Source organism: Prionailurus viverrinus, unplaced genomic scaffold (genome assembly GCF_022837055.1).
Source record: "Prionailurus viverrinus isolate Anna unplaced genomic scaffold, UM_Priviv_1.0 scaffold_49, whole genome shotgun sequence".
In the NCBI taxonomy this organism is placed as follows: Eukaryota; Metazoa; Chordata; class Mammalia; order Carnivora; family Felidae; genus Prionailurus; species Prionailurus viverrinus.
Window position 1 is genome coordinate 1212397 of NW_025927612.1, and position 17379 is coordinate 1229775.

General features: G+C 45.7%; 1 protein-coding gene across 1 annotated transcript; it reads right to left on the reverse strand.

Annotated features, from left to right (window-relative positions):
* Positions 1-70: 70 nt before the first annotated feature.
* Positions 71-15226, reverse strand: TEX28 (testis expressed 28). The gene is given in 7 exon segments (XM_047847733.1): positions 71-235; positions 237-410; positions 845-980; positions 11276-11864; positions 11867-11924; positions 11927-12010; positions 15215-15226. Coding segments are annotated over 7 exon segments (1218 nt in total).
* Between the last annotated feature and the right edge of the window lie 2153 nt (positions 15227-17379).

Sequence of the window (17379 nt, forward strand, 5' to 3'; positions counted from 1 at the left end):
GTGGCTGTCTAGCGAGGGCTGGCTGGATGCCCTCAATGCCCGGAGGGCGGCCTGAGGTAGCCCAGGCCCTCTAAGGCCCACCTGCTAGAGGCTCGGGCTCCTCAGAACGCCGCCTCCATCTGGAGGGGACCCAGGCCTGCCGGTCTGTGGCAGACACGGCGCGCCGCTTCTGCCAGGCCAGGGCCCCAAGCCCGATCAGCACGAGGGCGGTGCAGGTGTGCGGGCCGGAGCTCAGCGGCGGTGGGGGGGCAGGTGCACACCGTGCAGATGAAGGCCGGGAGGACGGTGGCCAGTGCGAGCGCTGTCCCAGGAGGGTGTGTGCGTGCCCGGTGACAGCGAAGGGCCCAGCTGACTCGGCCACGCTCCGTCATCCAGTGTGGCCTGGGACCGAGAACCCGGCGGCGCGAGAGCTGGCCAAGGACGGGAGTGGGGTCTGGGAGCGCGGAAGAGAGTGGGCCCGACCGTCACAGGTGAGGGAAAGCCCTCCCCCGTGCTTGCTAACCCAGGGTCAGAAGCAGGGGCGCCCAGAGAGAGCTCCCTGTGCCAGCAGAAGGCGCCCCCCTCCGCCGAGGCGCCCCCACGGGCGAAAGCTGCTGGGCCCTGGTTCCCACATGAGCCGGCTTGGGGCAGGGGCGGGGGTGCGGCAGGGACATGGACACTAGATGTTTCCAGCTCTGTGGCAGATGGGTGAATCGCAACTGAGCCGTCAGCGGGGGGCTGCCTGAGGACCGGCCCCTTGCCTCAGATCGCAGGCCATCCCGGCGGCTCTGCTCATCGTTTGCCTCTCTCATCCCTGTTCTTCTCACGGGCCCTTTCTTTAAAAGCTCCCCCGCGAGTTGCTCACCCATATTTCCTTGGCTCCCTCGTAGGACAGATAGGCCATTTTCTCTTCAGCGCGGGCCAGAATCTGTTCGAGGTGGCAAATGTCATCTGGGTACCCCTGGACGTGCTCATTCACCTGTTCTTCCACCGACGCTTGTCTTGGGAGCAAAAGACAAGGGGACTACTCCCTGAGCACTCTGCCCAGGGGTTGTTGTGCTGGCAAGGAGCAGTCCCACGTCAAGACTAGACTTGGGTTCGGATCCCACCTTCCTCCTCTCTCCTCCCCCAGGTCTGCCTCAGAACACCAGAAACGCACACCAGTCACACACATGCTGCTATTCATACACCTTTCATGTACAGATCCTGTTTCACAACAGCTTCACAAAACTAGCCACAGACTAGAAGTTGTAGAAAGGAAAATCTAAGTTATTCATGCCTGCTATTAAATCCCATATAAATTCCCAGCATCGGTGTTTGGCAAGCAGTAATCATTCCATAAAAGCCTGTAGAGACAGAAACAGATGAGTGGTTCCTGGCAGCTGAGGGTGGGGAGAGAATGGGGAGTGACTGCCAATGGGATGGGGTTTCTTTTTGGAGTGATGACAACGTTCCAGAATGAGACAGCGGTGACGGTTGCGCAAGTCTGTGAATACACTGAAAACCACTGATCGTAAATGGGTGAATTTTATGGGGATGTGAATTAGATCTCAATAGAGCTGTTATTAAAACAAAAACAAAAAATTGAATTGTGGCAGTGGTCGTACACCTTAGTAAATCTACGAACGGTCATTGAAACGTATAGTCACGATGGTGCATTTTATGGCACGTAACTTCCATCTCAGTAGACCTCTTAAAAAACACAAACAAAACATCACTAACCAGTTGTTTATGGCTATGTGTGGAAGTTGTAAAAGTATAAAAATACGTATGAAAAAGATAAGGGCCCAATGAGGATAGCGAGACGGGTGGAAGGGGAGGGGTTGGGAAGGGATAAGGTGAGAGCTTCAAGTGAACCTTCTAAAGTTTTCTTTCTTGGGGTGCCTGGGTGGCTCAGTCGGTTAGGCGTCCGACTTCGGCTCAGGTCATGATCTCGTGGTTTATGGGTTTGAGCCCCGTGTCGGGCTCTGCACTGACAGCTCGGAGCCTGGAGCCTGCTTCCGATTCTGGGTCTCCCTCTCTCTCTGCCCCTCCCCTGCTCGCACTCTGTCTCTCTATCTCTCTCTCAAAAATAAGCATTAAAGTTTTACTTCTTAACAAAATAACATTTGAGGCAAATTTGGTAAATGTTAATTAAGATTTGAGAAAGCTGAGGGTGGGTATACAGTGTTGACCATGTTATCCTCTACATTTTCCCTGGGTTTGGAATACTCCATAATTTAAAGAAACTTTGAGGCTCTTCATTTGGGCACCAGGAAAGATGGCCCAGAGGACAGAGGCCATGTGGCTTTTAACACCGTCACTTGGGGACAAGCCACGGAACGCTTGTCCCGTGAGTCGGGGATGGTGATGCTGGAGAAGCAGAAAGGTACTGGAGACACAGGATTGCTGGGGCCTGCTACCCTGTGGAAAACAGGGCAACGGAGGATGCGGCCGATCAGTTCACATGGCTCTGGCATGCACAAGAGCCTAAGCAATGGTGCTGTCGCGCAGACAGGGAATATGAGGCGAGGGGGTCGGTTTGGTCTCGCTTCAAGGACTTCACTGACACCCCCATGGAGATGTCCCCCAGGCATTTGCTGAAAGCCAATTCATCAAGAGCTGGTCCATAACAGCATTTCAAGGAACATTCCCTTGATCTCTGCCCTGCTCCCTGTAGAGAAGAGAGCAGACTGACAATGCCCACAGAGAGGGGGAGGCAGTAGAGTGTCCACTCGAAAGGACATTTCCCATGACTGTCTTTCTATTTACATGAAGGATTCAGACACAAGAATGTTCAAGATATTAACTATGTTCAAGTATATATTAATGAATATATATATATATATATGTTTATTTTTGAGGTAGAGAGAGACAGAGCATGAGCGGGGGAGGAGCAGAGAGAGAGGGAGACACAGAATCTGAAGCAGGCTCCAGGCTCCGAGCGGTTAGCACAGAGCCCGATGTGGGGCTCGAACTCAACAAACCATGAGATCATGACCTGAGCCGAAGCCAGACGCTTAACTGAGCCACCCAGGCGCCCCTCATGAATATACTCTTCATAGATAATGAAGTCAAGGAATAGATCTGCCATTAATATATTTATAAGAATTTACAAACATATTCTTAAATGAATTCTTGAATAGAGTATTCAAGAAGAAAATATTAATTCACAAGGATATTCTATTAGTCTCCCCTTGTCTCTGGCTCCCAGGCTCTTTGCCCTCTGGCAACAGCATCCTGGCTACGACAGAGCTGACTCCCTTCCCTGTTCCTCCCTTAGTCAAGGATCCTCTCTGCCCCACTCCTACAGTTGCAGAGGCAAATGAACCACCCTATTTTTTTTTTTATCTCAACTTCTATTTAAATTCTAGTTAGTTGACATGTATGGTAAAATTAGTTTCGGGTGTAGAATTTAGTGATTCATCACTTACATATAACACCCAGTGCTCATCACAAGTGCCCTCCTTAATCTCCATCACTCATCTAGCCCACCCCCACCTCTCTCCATCAACCCTCAGTTTGTTCTCTGTATTTAAGGGTCTCCTATGGTTTGTTTACTCTCTCTTCCCCTGCCCTTCCCTTATGTTCAACTGTTTTATTTCTTAAATTCTACATATGAATGAAATCATATGGTATTTGTTTTTCTATGACTTATTTTGCTTAGCATAATACTCTATAGCTCCATCCACAGCACTGCAAATGACAAGATTTCATTCTTTTTTATGGCTGAGTAATATTCCATTACATATATATATATATATGTATATACATGTATGTGTGTATAGACCACATCTTCTTTATCCATCCATCAGTTGATGGACATTTGGGCTCTTTCCATACTTTGGCTATTGTTGATAGCACTGCTACAAACATTTGGGTGCACATGCTCCTCTGAATCGGTATTTTCGTGTCCTTTGTGTAAATGCCTAATAGTGCAATTGCTGGGTCGTAGAGTAGTTCTATTTTTAACTTTCTGAGGAACCTCCATACTGTTTCCCAGAGTGACTGCACCAGTTTGCGTTCCCACCAACAGTGCACGAGGGTTCCCTTTTCTCCACATCTTCACCAATATCTGTTGTTTCCCGAGTTGCTAATTTTAGCCATCCTGACAGGTGTGAGGTGGTATCTCATCATGGTTTTTTTAAATTAATTTATTTATTTTGAAAGAGAGACAGAGACAGAGAATGAGAATGAGTGGGGACAGAGGATCCGAAGCAGGCTCCACACTGACAGCAGAGAGCCCAATGTGGGGCTCAAACTCACAAACAGGGAGATCGTGACTTGACCAAAGCCAGATGCTTAGCCGGCTGAGCCACCCAGGCACCCCTCATCATGGTTTTGATTTGTATTTCCCTGATGATGAGTGATGTTGAGCATCTCTTCATGTGTCTGTTAGCCATCTAGATGTCTTCTTCGCAAAAATGTCTGTTCATGTCTTCTGCCCATTTCTTAACTGGATTATTTATTTGGGGGATATTGAGTTTTAGAAGTTCTTTATAGATTTTAGATAATAACCCTTTATCAGATATGTCATTTGCAAATATCTTCTCCCATTCTGTTGGTTGTCTTAGTTTTGTTGATCATTTCCTTCATTGTGCAGAAGCTTTTTATCTTGATGAGGTCCCAATAGTTCATTTTTGCTTTTCTTTCTCTTGCCTCCAGAGATGTGTCTAGTAAGAAGTTGCTACAGCTGAGGCCAAAGAGGTTGCTGCCTGTGTTCTCCTGTAGGATTTTGATGGTTTCCTGTCACACATTTAGGTCTTTCATCCATTTTGAACTTATTTTTGTGTGTGGTGTAAGAAAGTGGTCCAGTTTCATTCTTCTGCATGTTGCTCTCCAGTTTTCCCAAGACTATTTGTTGAAGAGACTGTCCTTTTTCCATTGGATATTCTTTCCTGCTTTGTCAAAGATTAGTTGACCATATAGTTGTGGGTCCATTTCTGGGGTTTCTATTCTATTCCACTGATCTATGTGTCTGTTTCTGTGCCAATACCATACTGCCTTGGTGATTACAGCTTTGTAATACATCTTGAAGTCCAGGATTGTGATGCCTCCAGCTTTGGTTTTCTTTTTCAGGATTTCTTTGGCTATTCAGAGTCTTTTCTGGTTCCGTACAAGTTTTAGGATTGTTTGTTCTAGCTCTGTGCAAAATGCTGGTGGTATTTTGATAGGGATTGCATCAAACGTGTACATTGCTTTGGGTAGTATGGACATTTTAACAATATTTGTTCTTCTAATCCATGAGCCAGGACTGTTTGTCCATTTCATTATGTGCTCTGCACTTTGTTTCATAAGTGTTCTGTAGTTTTAGAATACAGATCTTTCACCCCTTTGGGGAGGTTTATTCCCAGGAATCCTATGGGATTTGGTGCAATTGTAAATGGGATCAGTTCCTGGATTTCCTTTTCTGCTGCTTCATTATTGGTGTATAAAAATGCATCTGGTTTCTGTACATTGATTTTTATGTTAACTTGTGTATTAGTTCCAGTAATTTTTTGGTGGAGTCTTTCAGGTTTCCTACATAGAGTATCATGTCATCTGCAAATAGTGAAAGTTTGACTGCTCCTTTGCCAATCTGGATGACTTTGATTTCTTTTTGTTGTCTGATTGCTGAGGCTAGGACTTCCAGTACTATGTTAAATATCAAGGGTGAGAGTGGATATCCCTGTCGTGTTCCTGAACGTAGAGGAAAAGCTCTCAGGTTTTCCTCATTGAGGTTGATATTAGCTGTGGGTCTTTCATATATAGCCTTTATGATGTTGAGGTGTGTTCCCTCTAGCCTTACTTTGTTGAGGGTTTTTATCAAGAATTAATGCTGTATTTTGTCAAATGCTTTCTCTGCATCTGTAGAGAGGATCGTAGGATTCTTATCCTTTATTAACATGGTGCATCACATTGATTGATTTGCAAATATTGAACACTCCTGCAGCCCAGGAATAAATCCCACTTGATCGCGGTGAATAATTATTTTAATGTACGGTTGGATTTGATTTGCTAGTATCTTGTTGAGAATTTTTTCATCTGTGTCCATGAGGGATATTGGCCTATAATTCTCCTTTTTAGTGGGGTCTTTGTGTGGATTTTGAATCAAGGTAATGCTGGCCTTGTAGAAGAAGTTTGCAAGTTTTCCTTCCATTTCTGTTTTTTGGAACAGTTTGAGAATAATAGGTATTAACTCTTCTTTAAATGCCTGGGGGGGGCACCTGGGTGACTCAGTTGGTTAAGCATCTGACTCCTGGTTTCGGCTCTTGGTTTCAGCTCAGGTCATGATCTCACAGTTCATTGAGTTCGAGCCCTGCATCAGGCTCTGTGCTGATGGCTCAGAGGCTGGAGCCTACTTCAGATTCTGTGTCTCCCTCTCTCTCTGCCCCTCTCCTGCTCATGCTCTGTCTGTCTGTCTCTCTCAAAAATCAATAAACGTTAAAAAAAAATTTAATAAAAAATAAATAAATGTCTGGTAGAATTCCCCCGAGAAGGCTTCTGGCCCTGGACTTCTGTTGGGAGATTTTTTGATTACTGATTCAATTTCTTTGCTGGTTATGGGTCTGTTCAAATTTTCTATTTCTTCCTGTTTCAGTTTGGTAGTTTGTATATTTCTAGGAACTTATCCATTTCTTTCAGATTGTCCAGTTTGTTGGCATATAATTTTTCATAATATTGTCTTATAATTGTCTGTATTTCTGTGGTGTTGGCTGTGAACTCTCCTCTTCCATTCATGAATTTATTTGGGTACTTTCTCTTTTCTCTTTGAAAAGTCTGGCTAGGTGTTTTTCAATGTTATTAATTCTTTCAAAGAACCAGCTCTTAGTTTCATTGATCTGATCTACTGTTGTTTGTTTGTATATTGCTTATCTCTCCTTTCATCTTTATCACGTCCCTTCTTCTGCTGGCTTTAAGCTTTATTTGCTATTCCTTTTCTAGCTCCTTTAAGTGTAAGGTTAGTTTGTGTATTTGAGACTTTTCTTGCTTCTTGAGATAGGCCGGTATTGCTATATACTTCTCTCTTATGACCACCTTTGCTGTATCCCAAAGGGTTTGGACTGTCGTGTTTTCATTTTCATTTGCTTACCTGTATTTTTTTTTTTACATCTTCTTGAATTTTCTGGTTAACCCACTCATTCCTTAGTATGTTCTTTAACCTCCATGTGTTTGCGGTTTGTCCAAATTTTTTTCTTGTGGTTGACTTCAAGTTTCATAGCCATGTGGTCTGCAAATATGCATGGTATCTTGATCTTTTTGTACTCTTGATCTTGATCTTTTTGTACTCATTGAGGGCTGATTTGTGCCCCAGTATGTGATCTATTCTGGAGAATGTTCCATGTGCACTCGAGAAGAATGTATATTCTGCTGCTTTAGGATGAAATGTTCTGAATATATCTGTTAAGTCCATTGGGTCCAGTGTGTCTTTCAAAGCCATTGTTTCTTTGTTGATTTTCTGCTTAGATGATCTGTCCATTGTTGTAAGTGGGGTGTTAAAGTCCCCTAATGTTCTTGTATTATTATCAATGAGTTTCTTTATGTTTGTTATTAATTGATTTATATATTTGGGTGTTTCAAGTTGGGGGCATAAATATTTACAGTTATTAGATCTTCTTGGATAGCCCCCTTAATTATGATATAGTGCCCTTCTTCATCTCTCGTTACAGTCTTCAGTTTAAAAAATCTATTGTCTGGGGGCACCTGGGTGGCTCAGTTGGTTGAGTGACCGACTTCGGCTCAGGTCATGATCTCACAGTCTGTGAGTTCGAGCCCTGCGTCGGGCTCTGTGCCGACAGCTCAGAGCCTGGAGCCTGGTTTAGATTCTGTGTCTCCCTCTCTCTGCCCCTCCCCTGCTCATGCTCTGTCTCTCTCTCTCTCTCTCTCTCAAAGAATAAATAAACATTAAAAAATTAAAATCTATTTGTCTGATATAAGTATGGCTACCCCGGCTTTCTTTTGACGTCCATTAGCATGATAGATGGTTCTCAATCCCCTCACTTTAAAGCTAGAGGTGTTTTTAGGTCTAAAATGAGTCTCTTGTAAGCAGAATACAGATGGGTCTTTTTTTTTTTTAATCCATTCTAATACCCCATATCTTTTGATTGGAGCATTTAGTCCAGCAAATGGACCACTCTAGAAAATGCTCTTACAAAGACAACATGACGACCAGCCAACCAAAATGCCCCCCAAATCTTCCAAAGCTGTGAAGGCCACCCTTTGTAATACAAATTGTCCTAAACATCATTGTTGTTGAAGAAAAGTATATCCTTTTTTTAAGTTCATTTTATTTTGAGAGAGAGAAAGTGTGCGCAGGGGAGGGGCAGACATAGAGGAAGAGAGAGAATCCCAAGCAGGCTCCACCCAGTGCAGGGCCTGACAGGCGCTTGATCTCATGACAGTGAGATCATGACCTGAGCCGAAATCAAGAATCAGACACTTAAGCGACTGAGCCACCTAGGTGCCCTGAAGATGAGTTTATTCTTGATCATACCTGAGCGCTGGCTTTTGGCAAACTGAGCTAGAAACTAGTGGCCTGCAACTTGAAGAAGTCTGAGATGAAGAAACAAATGTAGGAGGGATCAAGCCCTACAGGTAGGGTGGGGTAATGCAGCAGGGACCCAGTAGGACCTCCTGAGCAAATGCGCAACCACATGCGTCCTTATAGGAGGGAAGCAGAGAGAGCTTTTACACACAGAGAAGAGGGCCATATGAAAACAGAGCAGAGAGAGATGTGAAGATACTGGCCTTGAAGGTTGGAGTGATGTGGCCACAAGCTAAGGTCCCGGCAGCCACCAGAAGCTGACGTACAAGAATGTCCATAGCAGCTTTATTCATAATAGCCCCAACCAGCAGCAGGCGAACGGGTAAACTAACTGTGGTGTATCCATACAGTAGAATACTGCTGAGGAAGAAACAGTGATCTATTCCTATGCACAGCTTGGATGAATCTCAGAATATTACACTGGGTGAAAGAAGACAGACATAAAGGACTATATACTGTATGATTCCATTTACATGAAGTATCCAGAAGAGACAAATGCAGAGGGACAGAAAGCACACTGGTGGTTACCAGGGGTCGGGGTTAGGGGAATGGGGAGTGGTGGGGTGTTCCTCTGGAGTGATGAAAATGTTCTGGAACCAAATATAGGTGGTGGTTGCACAACACTGTGAATGTACTAAATGCCACTGGATTGCACATTTTAAGATGGATAATTTTGTTTTGTGAATTTCATGTCAATTCAAAAATAGAAAAGGGGCACCTGGGTGGCTCGGTCAATGAGCATCTGACTTCAGCTCAGGTGATGATCTTGCGGTTCGTGAGTTCAAGCCCCACATCAGGCTCGCTGCTGTCAGCACAGAGCCCACTTTGACTCTTCTGTCCCCCCAGCTTCTGTGCCTCTCCTCCACTTGCACTCTCTCTCAAAAATAAATAAAACATTTTAAAAGTGGTGAAGAAAGGAAATTAGGAAGGAAGGAAGGAAGAAAGACCTCATGAAAGGAAACATTTACCTGTGAGAAGTGTCATAGGACTTTTCGGTTTGAAATCTCAGTTTGTGACACACCAGAGGAGACGTGACAATCACAGGGGCTTGGGTGGTGACCGTACAGGTATGAACACCAGGTAACACTTTACTGACTTCAACACATATGTCATGTCTACATCTAGCTCACATAAAGGTTTTTTAAAAGATTGAAAGGAGACATATGTTTTAAAAAATTCAATGAATTCCTGTGTCCCCTTCACCCTAGATTAGGAAGCCACGTGGCCAGGACATGTTGACATGCTCTCAGGCTTGTGCCTCTCTGAGACTCCATTTCCCCATCTGTAAAGTGAGTCGCTGAACACCACAGGTGACAATGCTATTTGCTCCCTGCTGTCACTGTTATTATATAAAGTCATCTCCCGCCCATTCTCCATGTCTCCTGGCAAATCAGAGTCCTACAGACCTGCTTTGTTGCTTCTAATGTATATTTATCAAGATAGGCTAACTGCCATGGCCAACAAGTGGAAAATCTCGGTGGCCGAACACAACAAAAGCTTACAGCACACTCCTATCACAGTCCAACGGTGGTGGGGGTGGTTGTTTCAGAAGTGCAAGCATATAGAATTCACAGGGAACCCAAGGGAGGGAGGTCACCCTGCTCCCCCGCGCTGCGGGCACATCCTGATTTGCTAAGGGGTTAAGAGCTTATGGGAGCACAACAGTCCTGTTGGCCTGGCGGTATGGAAACTTATGGGGATATGTGTCACTGCCTCTGGGCTCTAGTCTCGCTGTATATAAATCCAATCTTGGAAATGGTATTTTGACAAAGGGGTTGCCATTAAGAGTCCCAAGAGTTGGGTTCGGTTGCCCCGTCCTCCAAACATCACACCCAAAAGAAACCCATAATTCTGATCGGCGCTCTTATTTGACACTGTGCTGCCCTGCAGTAGTTTTGAGGCGTCCCCCACAGACTTGTCAAGCAGTGTAAATGCAGGTAACGCTTCCCTGTGAAAGCAGAAGAGGACTGATCCCCAAGTGCCTCTTTCCCCACAGACACACAGGTGCTAAGAAAGGATGGCAGAGTTCTCACTTTACTGGGAATCTTGGGTCATCCATGTAATACCTCCCTCTCTGGCCAGGCTTTGGAAGAATTAGAGCTAATGCAAAAACCAGATGCAACAGACTGCGGGGACCAGGGGAGAGAGTGTGGCACCCCTGAGGGCCACTAGGACCCTAAGAAAGGTCCAAATAGGAACGGTGCAGGTCCTTAAGAGACTGTGTTTGCCTTTCCCCCCTTATTTGTGAGCCCTGGTCTTACCTTAGATGAAAATAAGTTCGACCCGCCACACAGCGGGGAGAAAGCATTCCCCAGAAGGCAATCATTTTCAGAAGAAATAGCCCCAGCTCAGCCATGAGCACAGGTGAAGGGATCGTGGCAGGTAGGGCATCCTGTTTCACACATTATGCTCACAGATGGGGATGTGCAGGACCCCTCCCTGACCCATGACGGGCGCCCGCTGGGCTCACCGCCACCGCAAGTGTCTCCCACCACCACAGGCAGAGCCTACGGCTTCTGGGGTCAGCTGGCGAGACCCTGAGCTGGAGCCCCGTTTTGCCAGGAGAGGGCCCCGGCGGGTGCACAACAGCAGGCAGGGGACGAGCCCTCTCCACCACGGGGTCCAGGGGCCCAAGAAACACTGACCAGCTCCTCTCCCCCTCCCCCTCCCCGCGACCCTCCAAACCCATGTCCTTGCTCGCCTCCACTCTCCCGGCGACAGCCCTGGAGGCGGGGCGGGGGGCGGGGAGGGCCCGACCCCACAGCCCAGGCTGCAGCGGAGGGGCCACCTCACCTGCATTTCTGTTCCTGGAGGGACGCCAGCGACACCTGCAGGCCCATCAGACGGCTCTCCTTTAGGCTCGGATAGGACACCTGGAGGCTGAGGTGGAGCTCCCTGACTTCTCTTAGGTCCTCCTTCATCTGTCGCGACAGCAGGTTTCGCTGCTGGGCCACACGCTTTGTCCCCCAGGACTTCCCCGGCCACAAAGCTGGGAAGTGGCTCACCAGGGGCAAGTGTCTGACGATATCAGACAGGTCGGTGGACAGGCAGTCTTTCCCACCTGGCCTGGGAGACTCTGAAGACGGGGCCTTCTCGCTGGGCCGCCTGCAGTGGCGTGGGCTGCTTTCGGCCTTGGGCGCTAAGCCCTGGGGCCTCCAGCCCCCCTCCAGCCCCTGCAGCTGCCGGTGGCAACGGCAGAGCCTTCGCTCGATCTGGGCAATGGTGGCAGAGGCACACTGGTTCACCTTCTCGAAGTCCTGCCAGATGTGGGGGGCATGGTGCCGGTCGGCTTTGGACACCAGCTTGAGGTAGCCCACGGTGTTCTCCTCCCGACTGGCCTTCTCCAGTCTCTGCTGCTCTGAGAGGTAAAGGACGCGGTGCTGACACTATCCTGTAAGTTCCGGGCCAGCTCCCCATCTGACAGACTGGAATGGCCCCTGGGGGGGTACCGTCCTCGCTGGATGAAAGGGACCCGCACGCGGAAACGTCAGAGAGAATGGCCGCACTTGGGCTCTTGGTATATTCTGCCTGCGTCGGAAACAAGGAATGGTTAACAGGTACTTCTGTGAGCTGCAAACGGTACAAGTGGACCTACCGTCGTCTCACTCTGTAATAATACTCAGCTGCAGGCACAGGTACTTACATATGCAACATTTGTGCACTCAAGACGGGCCCAACACAGACTAGAGAGGTCAAGTTCAACTTCTGGGCCCCTCTCCCTTTCTTTTCAGCACCCAGTTGTTGTTTTTTTTAAAGTCCTCTCTACACCAAATATGGGGCTTAAACTCAACTCTGAGATCAAGAGTCGCACACTCCTCTGACTGAGCACCTGACTTTTTGCTGTATGAATGGACCTCGCTAGAACCCTCAGGTGGCTAGAATCCCCCCCTCCACACCTGTCCTGTCTGTTCTTGGACTTCTTCTCTCCCCACAAATACCAACTGTATTGGTATAGATCTCATCTTATAAAGTACGTAATGAGCTCATTCCCATCAACCCATATGTTTTATTATATTGCTACCGCCAGCAGATCGAAGAGGGAGGCAAGGAGATCTGCATCCCGACGAGTTCATTCCTTCATTCGATCATTCATTCAACACACACTTCCTGAGCACCTACCATGTGGTACAGAAGCCAGACACATTCCTTGCTCATAGAGAGCTGACAGTCAGGGGTGAAAAAACTACTGTAATGCAAATGAATGCACCTCTCATGTGGGCAAGTTAATAAACCACCCAGAGAGTCAGTTTTCTCATCTTTCAAACAAAGATGGCCATAGCAGCATAGCTGGGAGACAGTGGACCAGGGCAGAGTGAATGGTGATGAGCTAGGAGAGGCAGGTGAGGTCATGACAGGTGGAGGGGTGCCTGGGTGGCTCAGTCAGCGGAGGGTGTGACTCTTGATCTCGGGGTTATGCCTTTGAGCCCCATGTTGGGCATAGAGATTACTTCAAAATCAAATCTTGGGGCACCTGGGTGGCTCAGTTGGGTAAGCGTCCAACTTTGGCTCAGGTCATGATCTCACTTGTGAGTTTGAGCCCTGCATTGGGCTCTCTGCTGTCATCGTGGAGCACATTTCAGATCCTCTGTCCCCGTGTCTCTCTGTCCCTCCCCCACTCGTGCTCTTTCTCCCTTTCTCTGAAAAATAAATATTTTTTTTTTTAATTTAGGGGCAGCTTGGTGGCTCAGTCAGTTGAGCATCTGGCTCTGGCTCGGGTCATGATCTCGCAGTTTGTGAGTTCAAGCCCCGCACTTGGCTCTGTCCTGCTATCGCAGAGCCCAGAGCCTGCTTCAGCTTCTGTGTCTTCCCCTCTCTGTGCACCTTCCCCGCTTGCACTGTCTCTCTCTCTCTGTCTCTCAAAATTAAATAAACATTATGGGGCGCCTGGGTGGCTCAGCTGGTTAAGCGGCCGACTTCGGCTCAGGTCATGATCTCGCGGTCCGTGAGTTCAAGTCCCGCGTCAGGCTCTGTGCTGACAGCTCAGAGCCTGGAGCCTGTTTCAAATTCTGTGTCTCCCTCTCTCTGACCCTCCCCCATTCATTCTCTGTCTCTCTCTGTCTCAAAAATAAATAAACGTTAAAAAAAATTTTTAAAAAAATTAAATAAACATTAAAAATTTTTTTAATTTAAAAAAATTGTATAAAAAATACAATTTAACTTTAAAAAAACTCTTACAAAAGAACAGGTAAAGCCTCTGTTCTGTTTCTACTTTTTAAAAAGCTTTTTTAAATGTTTATTTATTTTTGAAAGAGAGAGTGAGTGGGGGAGGGAGCAGAGAGAGAGGGAGACAGAGGATCTGAAGCGGGCTCCTCGGTGAAAGTGGAGCCGCAGGACAGAAACTGGTACGGGCGCTTTGGAAAAGCAGTGCTTAACTGTAAAGCTGAAGACATGTATATCAAATGGCCCAGCAATTGCATTCACTGGTATGGCCTTGGGAAACAGGTACACGAATGTTCCCAATAGCCAACTGCTAGAAATAACCCTCTGCCCATCGGCTGTAAAATGTGTAAGCAAACTGCAAAATATTCAACAACATACTACTATACAGCAATGAAAGTGAACTACAGCCTTGAAAATATGAATGAACGGGGGCGCTGGATAGCTCAGTTGGTTAAGTGGCCGACTTCGGCTCAGCTCGTGGTCTTGCAGTCTGTGAGTTCAAGCCCCGCCTCGGGCTCTGTGCTGGCAGCTCAGAGCCTGGAGCCTGCTTCCGATTCTGTGTCTCCCTCTCTCTCTGCCCCTCCCCTGCTTGCTCTCTGCCTGTCTCTCTCTCTCTCTCAAAAAATAATAAACATTAAAAAATTTTTAAAAAAAGAAAATATGAATGAACAAGCATAATGTTGAACAAAAGAAGCTAAACACGGAAAAATCCATACTATATGTGGTTTCGGCATATAAAGTTGAAAAGCAAGCAAAACAAAATGATGTTGTTTAGGGACAACAGACAATAAAGCTATAAAGAAAAGCATGGGCATTGGTAGCCTAAGTGTCAGGATAGTGGCTCCCACTAAAGTGGGAGCAGGGGGTCATGATTGGGAGAGACAGGTGGAGGCCAAGGTGCTTAACCTGAGTAGTAGTTACACGTCAGTTCACATCATCATTATTTCCCGAAATGTCTGTTGATGTTTCCTGTGCCTTTACATACATCTGCCAAATTTCACAATTGTAAAAGTTTTTAAATGTTCAAGAGATGGATATAGTAGCAAGTTAGAAATAGCTAGAGGGAGAATTAGTAAAGAAAGCATCCAGAATGCAACACAGAGGCACAAAGAAACAGAAAATTAAAAAAAAAAAACAACTAGTGAAAGACAGAAGATGTGGAAAATAGATGCGAAAGTCTAATAGAATGAGGGAATGGCGAGATTTTAAGAGATTTAAGAGAGAGTCACAAACAACTTTCCAGAACTGATAAAAGACAATACAAATTCAAGAAGCCCAATAAATCCCAAACAGGAAAAGAGAAATAGAACCACATCTAGACACAAGATTTTAAAAGTAACCAGATTTATGGGGCACCTGGGTGGCTCAATCACTTTCTTGATTTCGGCTCAGGTCATGATCTCACGGTTTCGTGAGTCTGAGCCCTGAATTGAGCTCTGCACCCTGATAGTGCAGAGCCTGCTTGGAATTCTCTGTCCCCCTCTCTCTCTGCCCCTTCCCTGCTCATGCCTTGTCTCTCTGTCTCTGTCTCTCTCTCTCACAAAAAAAGGCCAGATTTAAAAAGCTAATTACCTTTAAAACCATGACCTTTAGACTGAAAGCTGAGTTTTCAATGGCATTAATGAAATTCAGAAGAGTTGAGTGATATCTTCAATATGCTGAGAGAATAACTGTCAGAGAGAAAAAAAATAGGTCATGTTCAAATAATTGGAAGTCAGAACGTTTTCAGATTTTTCAGCAAAGCACTGGGAACAATGAAGTAATGCCTCCAAACTGGGGGGAGGGATGATTTTCCAACCTAGCATTCTGTACCCAAACTGTCTATTGTGAGATTAGGCTAAAGATATGAAAGAACCAAAATAGCTCACCCTGTCTACATTCATTCTCTGGAAGCTACTAGAGAAGGAGTATCACCAAAACCAGAGGGGAACCTAAGAAAGAGGTTGAGATGGGATCAATGAGACCAGTCAAAAGGAAGCAGAGGATATCTCCAGCATGATGGAAGGGGAGCCCAGGCTAGTGGCTGGAGGGGCAAGTCAAAAGGCTTCAGGAGAGAACACTGCAAGGGAGTGAAATGCACGTTCTGCTGGACATCTGTAACCAGCTGGAAAGGAGATGGAGACAGCTGGGGGGAGTGCGGGAAAGTAGTAGAGAACAAGAAACATGGGAGTGGGGCGGGGTGGGGGGAGACAAGGGTTAACTCTAAGGTCAACGAAACATTGGGAGAGAAAAGTCATCAGAGTGATGACTCAGTTATAACTAGTGTCCCATGGACTTGATAATGCAAACACCAAGATATGACCTAACCCTAATCATTGTATACTGTACTGGAAGGATTTGGTGTGTGTGTGGGGGGGGGGGGTGTATGACAAAGAGCTACGTTATCATCTTCTATAGTGAAAAAAAACAATCAATAATTGTTCAAATATAAAAATAAAAATAGCACTATAAACCATTTATTTAGGGAATTGGAGCTAAATACCAAAAGAAACAGCTGAAAGAGTTGAAAGTGGTTGATTCTAGGAGGTGGACGATTACGTGGATGGAAACGATTACAGTTTTTGCAATAAACCTTGTAGAACCATTTAGCTCTTTGAAGCAGGAGTTGGCCCAACAATGGCTTGGTTTTATACAGGTGTCAGCTAAGAATGGCTTATTAAATTTTGAAACAGATGAAAAAATCAGAAGAGTATTTTGTGATGCGTGAAAAGTATGTAAGATTCAAATTTCAGTCCGTAAACACAGTGATTGGCACATGGCCACACTTGTTCATTTAAGTGTTGTCTATGGCTGTATGTGTGCCACAAAAATGGCCTAAATGGCTTCAACAGAGACCACGTGACCTCAAATATTTACTATCTGGCCCTTTACAGGAGAAGTTTGCTGACCCCTGCTTTCAACTATGTTCAGATAAACCATTGAATGAATAAAAGAACAAAATAATTGTTTATTTAAAAACAAAGTGGGGGGTGCCCAGTTTGCTCAGTCAGTAGAGCATACGACTCTTGATCTCTGGGTTATAAATTGGAGCTCCACATTGTGAGTAGAGATTGCTTAAAAATAAAAGCTTTAGGGATGGCTGAGGGGCTCAGTCAGTTAAGTGTCCGACTTCAGCTCAAGTCATGATTTCATGGTTTGTGAGTTCAGGCCCCACATCGGGCCCTCTGCTCTCGGCACAAAGCCTGCTTCGAATCCTCTGTCCCCCTTCTTCTCTGCCCCTCCCCCGCTCACACTCTCATGCTCTGTCTCAAAAATAAACATTTATAATAATAAAATCTTAAAAAAACATAAAATCTTTAAAAATTAAAAAGGAAGTAGGAAATAGGGTGAATGGACAGTTGTTAATGACTGGTTCTATTGTGGAATTTTATAGACAACATAAAAAACTCAAAATTGAAAAAAAAATTAAAGGTAACCATTAGAAAAAAAAAGTCACGTACATAAGATCCAAATAACCGAGGGGAGAAAAACCATGGAACTCTATTAATCCAAAAAAAGGAAGGAGAGGAGGAACAAAGAGAAACGAGAAACTAGGGTACACAGAAGCTATAAAATAGGATGCCGGTGTGACGTGATTATCAAAAAGCATACGCTATGTTCTTGAACAGAAGACTCAACGCTACAAATATGTCAGCCCTCTACACATCAACTTATCAATTCAATGAAATCCCAATTAAAAACCCAATGGAATTGTCTTAGGAATCTTACATTAGCTACTTCTAAAACTTACTTGGGAG